At 43.6% G+C, this 15265-nt stretch overlaps 1 protein-coding gene across 6 annotated transcripts in view; it reads right to left on the bottom strand.

The window, feature by feature from the left end:
* The window catches only part of Arhgef2 (Rho/Rac guanine nucleotide exchange factor 2), a 53933-nt gene extending 38668 nt beyond the window's left edge, over nucleotides 1–15265 (bottom strand). For 3 of the 6 annotated variants that reach the window (XM_047535212.1, XM_047535356.1, XM_047535308.1), the window contains exons 1-3: nucleotides 15062–15264; nucleotides 6431–6729; nucleotides 4518–4656 (exon numbers count right to left, since the gene is read on the bottom strand). In XM_047535212.1, coding sequence (XP_047391168.1) covers nucleotides 4518–4656; nucleotides 6431–6708 — 417 coding nt within the window. In that variant the 5' untranslated portion in view covers nucleotides 6709–6729; nucleotides 15062–15264. Of the gene's footprint in view, nucleotides 1–4517; nucleotides 4657–6430; nucleotides 6730–15061 lie in introns of all 6 variants that reach the window. The other 3 variants (XM_047535250.1, XM_047535435.1, XM_047535271.1) reach the window with 2 other exon arrangements.

Genomic DNA, 15265 nt, shown 5'->3' with positions numbered 1-15265 from the left:
GGAGAAAGTCATCACATTCTTGGGGTAGACAAGATCTCTGAAACATGACCAAAACGCACTAACCATTAAAAAACTGATAAATTGCTGGGCATGGTGGCACACACCTGTAATCCCAGCAGCTCTGGAAGCTAAGACAGGATGATTGCAAGTTTAAGGCCAACCTCAGCAATTTAGCAAGGCCTTAAGCAACTTAGTGAGACCCTGTCTCAAAATAAAAATAAAAAGGGCTGGGGATGGGGCTCAGTGGTTAAGCACCCCTGGGTCAACACCCTCGTACCAAAAAAAAAAAAAAAAAAAAAAAAACTGGAAAAAGAAAGAAAGACAGGACTCAGGACTGAGGACACACAATGTTGAGAAAGGTGTGGATTGTAGGGCACTCTTACATTGTGCTGATGGAAGTGGAAAACAATTTCCCATTATCTTATAAAAGTGAATATCTGCACACTCTAAGACACAATTCTACTCCTCCAAGGTTTATACCCTGGGGGAATTCTGGCAAATGTGCATGAAAAGATGGATAAGAGAGTGTTCACTGTAATACTCTTCATGATAGCAAAGAAAGAAAACTATCCAAATGTCTGTCAACAGAATGGAATTAAAATGAACAAACTATAACTATTTGTAACAAATGGATAAAAATTAGAAACAGTGTTGAAAAATATGCAAGTTAAAAGAGCAGTGTCACAGGCCTATAATCCTAGGTTGAGGCTGGAGGATCCCAAGTTCAAGATCAGCCTGGGCAATTTAGTGAGACCCTATCTCAAAATAATAAATAAAAAAGGGGTGGAGGAGGGGAATCATGAATTGAAATAGAATTCTATGCATGTATGAGTTTGTCAGAATGAATCCAATTACTATGTATAACTACAAAGCTCTAATAAAAAATTAAATTAATAAAAGGGGAAAAAATAAAAGCAAAAACCAGAAAACCAAAAGTGTGGCAGGGTGGCCCTGGGGATATGGTTCCATAGTACAGCACCCCTTGGTTCAATGTTTTTTTAAGTGAAAAAAACAACAACAAGAAGTTATAGAAAATATTATACAATATGACATCATTGCTTTAAATCTCAGAAACAGTCAGACATGGTAGCACACTCCTGTAACCCCAACAGCTCTGGAGGCTGAGGCAGGAGGATCACAAGTTCAAAGCCAGCTTCAGCAATTTAGCAAGGCCCTAAGCAACTTAGCAAGATCCTGTCTCCAAATAAAAAATAAAAAGGGTTGGATATGTGGCTCAGTGGTTAAGTGCCCCTGGGTTCAATTCCTGGTACCAATAAATAAATAAATAAAAATAAAACTGAGAAACAAAAATGAGATATAATATATTAGTAGGTAAGGCATATTTCTGTGTTAAAACAATTTTTAAGGGCTGTTAAGGGCTGGGAGAAAAGCTCAGTGACAGCATGTGTGAGATCCTGGGTTTGATCCCCAGCACCATGAAAAACAATAAGGTAAAAAATTTTAAGGTAAAAATTAAGATGGAGGGCTGGAGTTGTGGCTCAGTGATAGAACACTTGCCTGGCATGTGTGAGGCCCTGGGTTCTATCCTCAGCACTGCATATAAATAAATAAAATAAAAGATTCATTTTCAACTTTAAAAAAAAAATTAAGATAGGGTTGGGGTTGTGACTTGGTGGTAGAGCACTTGCCTAGCACATGTGAGGTCCTGGGTTCAATCCTCAGCACCATGTAAAATAAATAATATAAAGGTATTGTGTCCATCTACAACAACAAATATATATATATATATATATATATATATATATATATATATATATTTTAAATTAAGGTAAATGAGTGATAAAATTCAAGAGAATTATCAGGAGACAGGGAAATAAGAGATGGGAGGATCACATAAACAAAGTTAAAAGTATTGGTGATGTTCTAGATCTTGAAATGACTGATTTATTGTGGATTTGTTTTAAATAGAATATTTAAAAAGACAAAGGAAAAAATACAACAGAAAATATTAGCCACTCTGACAAACTGGAGAGCACATTTAAAGACGTCAGAATTTTTTAAAGTTTAAGAATCAAGGGACCAAACAAAATTAAGTTTGGAGCAAGACTTGGCACATGAACAGTCTGCAGTCCCAGACCTGCAGGCTTTTAGTCTGTAGGCTTTGGCAACTTAGCAAGACCCTGTCTCAAAAGAAAAAAATAAAAAGGGCTGGGAATGTGACTCAGTGGTAGACTGCTTGCCTAGCATACCTAAGACCTTGGGTTCAATCCCCTATACTGCCCAAAATCAAACAAACAAACAAAAAACCAAGCTTATTAAAGATGCCCAGCCTGGTGGGGGGAGGGGGCAAGGGAGGGGAGGGGATAGGGGGAGAATGGAGGAAGGATGGATTGTGTAGAGGGAAATGAGGGGTGGGGAAGGAGCAGGGGAAGGAAAGATAATAGAATGAGACAAACATCTTTACCCATCTTTGTCAGAGTGGCTAATATTTTCTGTTGTATTTTTTCCTTTGTCTTTTGCCACCAGAAAAAACAACCTCAAACACAGAGACAAAGAATATTAAGGAAAAGGCTAAAAGATGAAGAGAGAATAGGAATCAGAGCAGGAGGGCAGAATAGGAGAGGGGGAAAAAACACTAGGGAAAAATAAGAAGAAAACACATAATACCAAGAAGCAAGAAAACAAAACGGGCAGAAGAGAAAGGTGGAAGAAAGGGGGGAAAGTTCTAAAGGGAAGGAAGAGAAAGAGAGAAAGGGGGAGGGGGGCTGGGCATCTTTTTTTCTTTTAATTTATTTTTATTTTTTATTTTTTGGTATTTTGTTTAAGAAGAAACATTATTGAGTTTTTAAATTATTTTTTGATTCACTGTACACAAATGGGGTACAACTTTGATTTCTCTGATTGTACACAAAGTAGAGTCACTCTGTGTAGAGCAGGGTAAAGATGTTTGTCTCATTCTATTATCTTTCCTTCCCCTGCTCCCTCCCCACCCCTCATTTCCCTCTACACAATCCATCCTTCCTCCATTCTCCCCCTATCCTCTCCCCTCCCTTGTCCCCTCCCCTCCACCAGGCTGGGCATCTTTAACAAGCTTGGTTTTTTGTTTGTTTGTTTGATTTTGGGCAGCATAGGGGATTGAACCCAAGGTCTTAGGTATGCTAGGCAAGCAGTCTACCACTGAGTCACATTCCCAGCCCTTTTTATTTTTTTCTTTTGAGACAGGGTCTTGCTAAATTGCCCAAGCTGGCCTCAAACTTGAGATCCTGCTGGGCAAAGTGGTGCACGCCTATAATCCCAGTGTCTTGGGAGGCTGAGGCAGGAGGACAGCAAGTTCAAAGTCAGTCTCAGGCCCTAAGCAACTCAGGGAGAACCTGTCTCTAAATAAAATATGAAGAAGGGCTGGGGATGTGGCTCAGTGGTTAAGCACCCCTGGGTTCAATCCCCAGTACCAAAAAAAAAGACCTTGAGATTCTCCTGCTCAGCTGCCAGAGTTGCTGGATTACAGGTGGCAGGTGTACATCTCCCACCAAATTACACATTTTAAAAATTTAATAATTACAATAATTAATGATAGTTTTATTAGTCAAGCATGGTGGCATACCCCTGTAGTTCCAGCTACTTAGGAGTCTGAGATAGGAGGATGACTTGAACCCAGGAGTTCTAGACTAGCCTGGGTAACAGAAGACTTTGTCTCAAAAAGAAAAGAGAAGCAAGAAAAGAAAACAAATGAAGGATATAGGAGTCACTTGACTTCAAAATTCTGTTCTTTCTACTATATCTCTTTGAAATGGGGCAGCAGATTGGATGGGGAATGCACAGATTCAGGTGGAGAAAAGCAGCTGAGGGGTTAAGATGGGTTCTTGCTAGTTCTCTAACAGGTTGTACACAGCCTCTTTTTCTTAGCCTTTCTTCCAAGTCATAGGCACCCCCAAAATAAGGCCAGGATTGGAAACCCTGGCCAGTCAAGGGATGAGCTGAGGGATGTATTCAGGGACTCTCACCTGTCAAACCCAGTGGTGTCTCCAAAGCTCTTGTATATCCTTAGATTTTGGTTTCAGACACTGACCCTGAGGCAATCTTTATATCCTTTCACAATCTGTACTCATGGCTATTTTGTTAGAGAACTTTTATATCTTTTGGGGTATTAGATGCCTAGTTTCATCCCACAAATAATAAGTCTAGTTTTAGCGATGGGAACTTGGGGCCCAGAGAAAGAAGTGGTTATAACAGCTAGGGAAACAGGGCCCTTTTAAGAAGAGAGGAACCGAAATATCCACATTAACACAGAGACACAGAAAGAGAGAAACAGAGAGTCTTAGAGAAAGAGACAGAGGCGGGATGCTAAGAGTCAGGGCCAGAGTATACAGACCCAGGGAAGCAGACAGAGGGGTATAGATGACAGAATCACTTTGGTCAGATAAAATCAGAGCAATGCTTGGGCACAGAGAGATCTAGCAGCTGGCAGAACAGAAGAAGCACAGAGTTGTGACTGGACAGGCAAGGGACAGGGGAGGGGCGGAAAGCAAGAGCCTCAGTGGAGATCTGTCAGTCCATACCAGGTGGGAGGGTTGGCCACTCTGCTGCTGTGATCCCAGAATGGTATCCAGTTCTTCTTGACTCTGTAGTAAGGGGGTTTCCTGGGGGCCTGGGCATTCCGATGCCTGCAGTCTTCTCCTGAAACACACATTGCCACCACTGCCCTCTGTAGTCAGTGACCAGTGATGGGCACCAGGGAGGAAAACTGCCTCACCCAGCCCTGTTGCTTGCCCCCAGCCCAGCCCTTCCTGTTGGCATAGGTGCAGCCCAGACCCAAACTGGCGTCCCTTTGGAGGCTCTGCTTTGGCAGAACTACGGCGCTAGCTGCAGGCAAGGGTGGCCCCTGCTGGCCAAAAGGCAGTACTGCACTCCAGAAGAAAGCCTGTTAGTGTTGGAGGGGGAGGGGAAGGGCACACTGGAATCACACTCCTCTGGTTTCTGATGCCAACCTTTCCCCTTACTGGGATAAACAGTATGCTCAGGGCTCCGTTCCCTCTCCACCCAACATGCAATATTAATGCCTTATCATGAAAGGTGGGTGACACCGTGAAACCCTGAAATGCAGCTGGCACCACATATGGGGTACCCAGGGCATTTTTGCCTTCAAGCAGCTGCTCATAGGAACATGCCATGAGCTTTTCAGGCATTGCTTGTCACCTGAATTCCCATCCATACCAGTTTAGGAACAAGAACCAGGGTTCTCTCTGCCCACTCAGCCCAGCCAACTGTGCCCAGGAGCTAGAGAAGGTGATCCACTCACCAGAACTAAGGGAACTTGTCCACGGAGACCACTGCCAAAGCAGAGGGACAGTGCCCCTCCATAGCTAGCAGGCCCCCACAATGACCACTCACACTGAACTCTTCATGTGGACCCCAGGACCTTCTCTTTCTGACTTCCTCTGTTTTTGGGGAAGCGGTCAGGGATTTTCCAGGGGAGGGGGAAGAATTGAGTCCCTCTCCCCAAGTCTGCCAAACATATGCAGAACTCCCCCATTGTAGCACTGAACTGCTGAGACAGTCTGAGACATCTTGGGTCTGCCTCAACCTGGAAGCAGCAGGACTGGAAATGGAATAAGCCCAATGTCCCAACCCTGAGCCCACTTTTCTCAAGAAACATCCTAAATGAAACTGGAGACTATCATGCTAAGTGAAATAAGCCAATCCCCAAAACCCAAAGGCTGAACGTTCTCTCTGATATGCAAATGCTAACACACAATAAGGTGGGGGCGGGGGAGGGAAAAATAGAAGTTCATTGGATTAGATAAAGGGGAATAAAGGGAAGGGAGGGGGACGGGAATAGGAAAGACAGTAGAATGAATTGGACATAACCTTCCTATGTTCATATATGAACCAGTGTAACTCCACAACATGTACAACCGCAAGAATGGGAAGTTATACTCCGTGTATGTATTATGTCAAACTACACTTTTTTCTACTATCATGTATGTCTAAAAAGAACAAATAAAAAAATTAAAAAAAAAGAAATATCCTAAAGTTCTTTGGGCCTCAGTTTCCTCATCTGTAAAATGAGGGGATTGGGTCATTTAATTTCCGAGTTCCTTTCAGCTCTGACAATATTGTTTGGTTCTATGAAACCCAAAGTGAGACCCAAGTGTCCTGATACTCACTCCACCTACCTTCTCACACCAACCTGTTCTTGAGATCAGGTAGGAAGGAGGAGCTAGAGCCACTGGGGAAAGTCCCATTTTGGAAGACAAAGCTCCATCCTCCTAAGGTTCATAATAGTTGGGTTCCAATTATCCAGGGAGAAGACTGGAGGCCCACATCTCCTCAACTACTGTCATTCTTCAGGGATAGTTGTCTCTCTTGGGAGATCATTGGGCGCAGGTAAGGACATCAGAATATTTCTTTTCAACCACTTTCTTCAAGATCCAGGGTATGAAGAAAGCAGGGAGGAGGACTTCATGCTTACCTGCTCAGTGGGTCCTGGAACTCCCTGCCAGGCCCCCAACTATGTCTTTTGAAGGGGTCATAGGTGTGGCTGTGGGCACGGAAAGCCCCTGATCTTCGGAGGGGTACAGCATGGAAATCATTCCCCTCTTTTTTTTGTCCCTCCTTTTCTTCCTCATTTTCTTTCTCCTCTTCCTCTAGCTGCTCTCTGGATTCCACTGCGGACAGGCAACGGCGAGTGCGGCCTTGGGGCACTGGGTCTCCACCTGCGAGGAACACCTCTGGGACAGCTCTGTTCATGGGCGGCACACACAGGCCAGTCTGAGTCAAGAAGAGAAGAGTGAGCAGAATTCTAGAACTTTGGAAGGGTGTCACAGTCAGCCAGACTTCAGGGCAACCGAGTCACCCTCGCTTTACTGAGTCACAAAATTGGAGAATGGTCGGCTCAGAGTCAAGCCACCTACCAAGTCAAGTTTCTGGGTTTTCTGGCTCCCAGTCCAGTGTGTGTGTGTGTGTGTGTGTGTGTGTGTGTGTGTGTGGTTTTTGTTTTTGTTTTTGTTTTTGTTTTTAGTACCGGCATTGAGCTCAGGTGTGCTCTACTATTGAGATATACTCCCAACTCTTTATATTTTTAAATTTTGAGACAAGGTCTCTCTAAGTTGTCCAGATTGACTTTGAACTTGTGAACCTCCTGCCTCAGCCTCTCAAGTTGCTAGGATTACAGGTGCATGCCACCAGGCCTGGTTCATGTTCTTTCTTTCTTTCTTTTTGGTACTAGAACCCAGGGGTGCTTTACCACTGAGCTACATCCCCAACCCTTTTTATTTTTTATTTTGAGACAGGATCTCACTAAGTTTCTTAGGGCCTTGCTAAATTGCTTAGGCTGGCCTTGAACTTACAATCTTCCTCTCAACCTCCCAGATCACTGGGTTTACAGGTCAATGTTCTTTCTAGTACATAAAAAACTAGGTGTCGTGGTGCATACCTATAACAGTGTCTTGGAAGGCTGAGGCAGGAGAATCACAAGTTTCTGGTCATATTCAGTAACTTAGAGAGATCCTATCCTAAAATAAAATGCCTAAAGGACTGGGGAGGGCCTGGGGTTGTAGCTCAGTGGTGGAGCACTTGCCTAGCATATGTGAGTTTTATCCCCAGTACCACATAAAATAAATAAATTAATTAAATAAAGGTATTATGTCCATCTACCAAAAAAAAAAAAAAAAAAAAAGTGCTGGGGAGATAACTTAGAGGTAGAGAGTCCCCGGGTCAAACCCCAGAATCACATCACACACTCACACACACACACACACACACACACACACACACAGAAGGCTTTGGGTTATCAAAGGAGTGAGCACATATTACCAGTTGAAAGAATCAAAAAGGGAAACAAGTAAGCAGATAGTTTTTGAGATGTGCCTCGACCAGCAGAGGCTTAGAATGTGGCCAAGATAGGGTGGGGAGAAGTTTCTTGACCAATAAAGTAACAGGGAAAACAGGTTCATAAGTGAAAGAATTATGATTCCTTCCTTCTAAGACCCTGGTCATGTGAAGAGTAAGAGTCATTCTGATCTGTCCCCATGTCACAGAGAGAAGAGCTCCAAGCATCAACCACATCACCTTCATCTTCTAGCCTCTCTCCCAATCCCAAGAGAGCATTGTTTTCACCGCCCAACAGTCCTGGCCGGTACCAGGGCCCACCTCGGTGTGTCTCAGAGGAAGAGCACTCAGGTGCTCTTAAGTTGAAAATAAGTCCCACTCCAGAAAGAAATACCAACCTCCAGAGTACCGAGGTGGTGGAGGGGCAGAAGGAGAGTACCACATACTGCATAACTCTGTACGTCCCCCTCCCCGGCCATGACTCTCTGGACCTTCTGCCAGAAGTAGTCTCCCAGACACCCTTTCTCCTGGACCGCCCCTAGCTACTAAGATGTTGAAGTGTGCAGGAGGACCAGAGGTCATGAGTCAGCACCTTGCTTTCTTTCCAGGTCTTCTCTAAGTTTTCATAACCACCCCAGGAAAGTCCAGATTGGGGGAAAGGTATTCTTTCAATTTGCTTCCCCCATTCTCACTGCAATCTGTCCACTATTCCCACCCTACTCAGGGTTGCGGGGCAGAATGTTCTTGTCTCTGCCACCATGTGCCCATTCACCAGAGGGAAGGAAGGGAGACAGGTGCTCAGTCTCTACAGGTGGTGTGGTTGAAGGAGAGAAAGGAGAGGCTACGGGGACTTACCCAGGCCTTATGTCCAACCATGCTCTGGTATCTGGGAGCAGTGTTGAGGGGAATCCTTCGACCAACCCCCAGCTGAGATCCCTTCTTGTTTATGTACTTGGGCTCTTTGCCATTAGGAATACTGGGTATAATCCAGATGGCCAGATCTACAGGGAGCAGGATGGAGCCTGAAGACCAGGACATGGTCCCCAATAAACAGCAGCTTCTGAGACAAGAAGCACTGTGAGAAGCTGGGGTGAGGAGAAGAGTAAAAATGGGAAATGTTCACTAGGAAAAGAGGGACAGAGGCTAGAAAGAAGACAGAAAGAAGACAGAAATGGAAAGGAACTGAAGGATCTTGGGTACTCCGATATTCAGTGACTTTCCCGAAGCAGAAAGTTGACTTGAGCTGCAGCACTTAACTTCTACTTCCTATCTCTGCTCAAAGGATTGACTTTGGCAAGATGAATGAAATGTAGTAAATTAGCTGTGTGTGGTGGCACACACCTGTAATCCCAGCAGCTTGGGAGGCTGAGGCAGGAGGATCTCAAGTTCAAAGCCAGCCTCAGTAATTTAGGGAGGCCCTAAGCAATTTAGTGAGACCCTGTCTCTAAATAAAAAATAGAAAGGGCTGGGGATGTGGCTCAGTGGTTAACCACTCCTGGGTTCAATCCCTGGTCCCAAAAAAGAAAAGAAAAAAAAGAAAAGGTTGTGAACTGAAGCCCTTTCTTTTCCTTCAGTCTGGAAGATGCATTGCTGGAGGAAGAATGGTGAACAAACAGTACCCTGTAATCCAGGCCCAAATGACAGACTCTGCTGATCTTTTTTCCTACGCCCCCACATGCCGAAGATCAAACCCAGGGTCTAGGGCATACTAAGAAAGAGCTCTACCACTGAGTTACACCCCCGCTACTAGTGTTGAGATCTTTGTGTACTTCACTCTTCTTCCAGATCATACCAACTGGAATCCAACCCCTTCTCAAAGATCCATCCTTTTCCCAGCATTTCATTCATGATCTCTACCTCTGTGAAAATAAATCTATTTGACAGCTTTTCTTTCACATCATTTCATTTCTCAATAGTTTTCCTGCTTTCTAACCTTCACCTCCTCCTAGGCTACAATGCCAATAATGTTTGTTCTTTTCTTCAAAGAGATGAGGCTTGGTAAGTTTTCCTTCACTACCTCCCAGAAATTTTCCTCCTCTGTTTTCTGAAATTCAAACCGAGGTTCCCATCCATCATTGGGTGTTTTCCCTGCTTCTCCTTCCATTAGCTCTCTCCCAGTCTCCTCCCACTTTCCCACGCTTCCTGAGCTCAGGAAATGGTGCAAGGGAGCCGCCAGGACTGTCTCTTACAATGGCTTTTTTTTAGCTCCTATATGAAATCACATCATGTCACATCACTGTTTCCACTGAGTAGAGATAGGAGATTCTGAAATAGTTCTGGGATCAGATGTTTGAGATGGGGCGCAGTGGGGGCACAGCAAGGGGCTCTGAGGAGTCATTTCACTTATTTTCCTGTCCCCCTACCATCACCGACCATCAGTATCTCCGGTCCCCTCCTGTGAGTGTATAATCTTCACTGATTGTACTAGTCATCAATGACTTATTACACACTCTGCTGGGTAATAGGATGAAAATTTATAATATTGTAATAGAAACATATCTTGTTTCAAAACTCCAAGAGCATAATTTCTTTAGGGTGTAATAATGGCTTTAAAGTTTAGTTTGCCAGGTGAGGTGGTAAATGCCTGTAATCCCAGTAACCTGGGAGACTAAAAGAGGAAGATCGAAAATTTGAGGCCAACCCCAGCAACTTAGGGAGACCCTGTTTCGAAATTTAAAATAATGCTGGGGGGCTGGGGAGATAGCTCAGCTGGTAGAGTGCTTGCCTCGCAAGTACAAGGCCCTGAGTTCGATCCCCAGTACCATAAAAATAAAATAAAATAAAATAAAATAAAATAATGCTGGGGATGTGGCCCAGCGGTAGAGCACCACTGGGTTCAATCCCCAGTACCAAGAAAAAGAAAAAAATAAAAAAATCTTCTCAGTTTTGCAAGTTCTGCTGCCATATGACCTTGGGAACTTTCTTAGATTTTTTTTTTTTGTACTGGGAATTAAACCAAGGGGTGCTCAACCACTGAGCCCTTTTAAAAAAAAAATTAAAAAATAGTTTTAGTTGTAGATGTACACGATCTCTTTATTTTTATAAGGTACTGAGAATTGAAACTAGTGCCTCACATGTGCTAGCAAGCGCTCCACCACTGAGCCACAACCCCAGCACCCCCAGCCCTTTTTATATTTTATTTAAAGACAGGATCTTGCTAAGTTGCTTAGGGCTTCACTAAGTTGCTGATACTGACTTTGAACTTGAGATCCTCCTGCCTCAGCCTTCCGAGTCGCTGGGATTATAGACATGAACCACTGTGCCCCACTTGTTTAGCTTTCTGAGCCTCAGAATCATCTATAAAAAGAGAATAATAATATCTACCTTGTAAGGTTGTTGATAGATAAGATAATAATTTGTGCAATGCAATTAATATTATGCTATTAACAATAAATACTACTATTATTGTTGTTATTTAGAGACAGAGAGAAGGCGAGGCATGTTGAAATAGGGAGCTGGAGAGGATGACCTAAGACAGAGAAGAAATAGGCAGCATACATATGATAGTGATTCACTGTTTTATCTTGAGAGAGGGGTGGGGAGAGAATTAGCAACCCACAAGCAGACACTAACACAACTGCAGTCGGGACTAGTTATAAACAACACCTGATGGATAATTGTGCATGTAACCATAGCAGAAACCACGGCAAGAAGAACAATAAGCAGTAGCTTTTCTGTCCTTTGAGACCCTGATGAGCCTCAGATAACTGAGAGCAGGAGTGGGCAAACTATAGCCTGTGAGCCAGACCTGTCCTGAAATCTTTCAATCTTTTTTTTTTTCCTTCCTGTACTGGGGACGAACCCATGGGTGCTCTACCACTGAGCTACATCCCCAGCCTCCTTGCCTTTTTTTTTTCTTTTTTTCCAGACAGGGTCTTGCTAGGTTGCCCAAGTTTGCCTTGATTTGTAATCTTGCCTCTGACTCCCAAGTTGCTGGGACTACAGGCATACACCACCACTCTTTTTCAAAGAGTTGAGAAAAACAATAAAAAAGAATACTTTGAGGGGCTGGGGTTGTAGCTCTGTGGTGGAGTGCTTGCCTAGCAGGTGTGAGGCACTGGGTTCAATTCTCAGCACCACATATAAATAAGTAAAATAAAGGTACATTGACAACTAAAAAAATATTTTAAAAAGAATGCTTTGAGACACATACAAATGATATGAAATTCAAATTCCAGTACCCATAAATAAAGTTTTTTCCCCAAAAACAACCATGCTTGTTCTTTTATGTATTGTCTATGGCTATTTTTGCATTAAGATAGTTGTGACAGAGACCATATGGCCCACAAAGCCTAAAATATTTTTTTTCAGGGTCTTTACAGAAAGTTTGCAGACTCTTGACCTAGAGCAACTGGGTTTCAAAATCCCAAGAAGGACAAAAGAAAACAAAGAGGGACATTAAGTTTCACTGCATACCAACTAGTCATTCTGCAAAAAATTTAGGTGAGGAGGGGACATGATGATCTCAACATACCCATTTCCTAACTATCCTCTGGAGCCCACAGGGGAAGAGATTTAACCCATGAGTGCTCACATTCAGCCCGTGTGGTCATCACAACCATTTCTTGAAATAGACATTATTCTTCCTATATTACAGGGAATCCCCTAAGCTTAAGTTGCTAGCTTAATTCACACTGCTGACTGGAGGTGAAGATGAGCTTTCAAAGTGGATCCATCACACTACTAGGCCTGAGTTCTTTGCTGACACCAAAAAATAAGCTCCCAGGCTGGGGATATAGCTCAGTTGGTAGAGTGCTTGCCTCACATGCACAAGGCCCTGAGTTCAATCCCCAGCACCACAAAACAACAACAACAACAACAAAAAAAAAAAAAAAAAAAAAAAAACAAGCAACAACAACAACAAAAACCCTCCCAAAGAGAGCAAGTAGCTAGCTTGGAAAGAAATCCAGCTATATTGTCATTCACCTCCCAAGCCACCTCCCTGACCCCAACCAAAGAAAGGCAGCAGCAGGCTTCCAAAATAAATTAGATGGGGGTACCAAAGAAGTTAAATTTGTCCTTTCTGTTCCCTCTGTTATCTGAGAAATGTGAATGAGGTGATGGGGCGGGCAGGTTCTGGTTTTGTTTGCTGCCAGTAAACACTGGGGTAAGACCTGCCAATAGCAACCAAACAGTGGGGTCTGGTGGGCTGATGTCAATGCTGGCTGGCACTCTGGAAGCCTGAGAGGCTTTCACTGTGAGACTCTAGGGTCCTAAATCTCCTCAGAGGGCAATAATGGAGCAGACCTAAAGAACCAGATAAAAAAGACTGGGAAGGAAGGGAGAGGCCAGATGACATTGTCTACTGGCTTTTCCTCCATATCTCCTGGCCCTGGGAGCACAGGGTCATAGAAAACCCTTTGATGGTTCAAAATTTAACCTAAACTTTCTTTTCCCATAGAAAACCATTAATCCCACAGCACCCCACAAAGAGAGTTGAGCAAAGCTTCTTTTAGCCGTAGGCGAAGAAGTCCCCAGTGTCAGCCGTCCCTTCCTTCTCTGGCACCCTGGACACCCCATCCATGGCAGGAGCACCCCAGTGTCTTCACCCATCAGCCTTCTGTGACCGAGCAGTGGTGTCCTGGAAATGCTCTTTCTCTGACTTTCCTATCAACTGTCAGAGAGCTGTACAGTCCCCAAAAGGAAAGAGTCCCCAAAAGATATAGAGAATTCATTCATTCATCAAACATTACTGTAGCATAAACTAAGTGTCAGGTGCTGAGAAGAGGACCCAGGAAGATCTACACACAAATACAAAGGTCGGGTAGGAGGTAGTATGGGCAAGGGCTTTCTACCCAGATCAGCTTCCGCGTTGACTCTTGATAAGTACCCTCCTACATCTAGGGCCATAGGGCAGAGTGTGGACTTTATTATTATTATTCAATTCTATAAGTTCATATTGGAAAGACAGTCAAGCCTAATCTAACTACAGCTCTTCTACTGTGTCAGCAAACAGGCATCTCAAGCACTTAAACCACCTATAATATACTAGGAGCATGAGTCAGGATTTTACTGCTTTGAGCTTACAAGAGCAGCCGCTTGTTATTATTATTATTATTTTTTTCTTTTTGCCTTGCTGGGAATTGAACCCAGGGTCTTCAAGCATGCTCTACTACAAAGTTATATCCCCAGCCCTTTTTCTTTTTTTTTTATTTTGAGACAAGGTCTCACTAAATTGCCCAAGTTGGCTTTGAACTTGTGATCCTCCTACCTCAGCCTCCCAAGTAGCTAGGATTACAGCTGTGTGCCACTATGCCAGGTTGGTTTTTTGTTTTTAATTGCTTTGCAAACTGAATTTAGGGATACTGCCCTCTTTCTTTCTCCTGGTCCTGTGGCTGTATGCTTATTCTACCAGGACCTCAAGACACAGACTAGCCCAAGATATGTGGGGGACAGGGAAGAAAAGGGGTAAGACCAGCCAGTTGTCCTCTACCTCCTGCCAGTTTCTCTGAAGGCTGTGCCAGAAGGGTGGGGCACACGAGGGTCTGAGATTCAGAGGGACACACCTGAGAAGACTTGGCCAGTCTGACCCAGGGAATTAACCTGTTAGATCCCAGGAAACAGCTGAAGAAAGTCAGTGGAATAGGGAACCCCTCATATGGATGAGATAATTTGGAATCTGGAAGCCCCTGGCTCTCAGGTATGAGTTGGTGGCCCTTTAAATCTCATAATTAACCATAAAAGGAACATATCATAAGAGGAAGGCAACCCTGGGTGAATTAGAATCTCAAGGTTTTAAGGTTCAAGAGTCATTCTTGGTGTCCACATCTCCCAAGAAAGAAAAAGAGACCAAAAGACAATCTAATGGACTGATGTCAGATGAACTTGAGTCTGAATCTCAGTCCTACAGTTTACCTTTTAATTGATAAGGGTTAGTTATTTAACTTCTCTAAGCCTTTTATTTAATATAGGGATTGGGTAAGTCAACCCCATAGGATTATAAAGATTAAAAAAGAATGTATATAAAGGATTTAGCATCATTTGCTGCTCACAAATGATGTATTAATTAACCATCGACCATTATTGGGATTTTTTCCCCTATTTGCATACTTCTATACATGTGCATGCACACACACACACACACACACACACACACACACACACACAACATACCCCCTAATTAAAATGAGAGCTGAGTGCAGGAGATTGGTTGGGGAAGGTATGGATTGTTCTGCTACTTCCTGGGATACTAAGGAATTCCTGAACATCTCTACTTCTGGGAGAATACCCATTCATCACATAAGGACACAAGAAAGGGAAGAAGGAAACTCACCAGAACTGAGAGATATCCCAAAGATGGAGCACCTGTTCCTGCCCTCAGTTGGTGACTTCAGTATGGGAAAAAGTTCTGCTTCAGGTAGCCCTTTCAAGCATCCAGTCCAGGGCCTTCATGGGGGCGCCTCTGTCTTGTTCCTGCTAAGGGAACTGCTCATGGTCCAGAAGTTTGCATAGGAGACAGGGGGGACTCATTCCAGTC

Source organism: Sciurus carolinensis, chromosome 1 (genome assembly GCF_902686445.1).
Source record: "Sciurus carolinensis chromosome 1, mSciCar1.2, whole genome shotgun sequence".
NCBI classification, from domain to species: Eukaryota; Metazoa; Chordata; class Mammalia; order Rodentia; family Sciuridae; genus Sciurus; species Sciurus carolinensis.
This window is presented reverse-complemented; position numbering and strand designations above follow the sequence as displayed.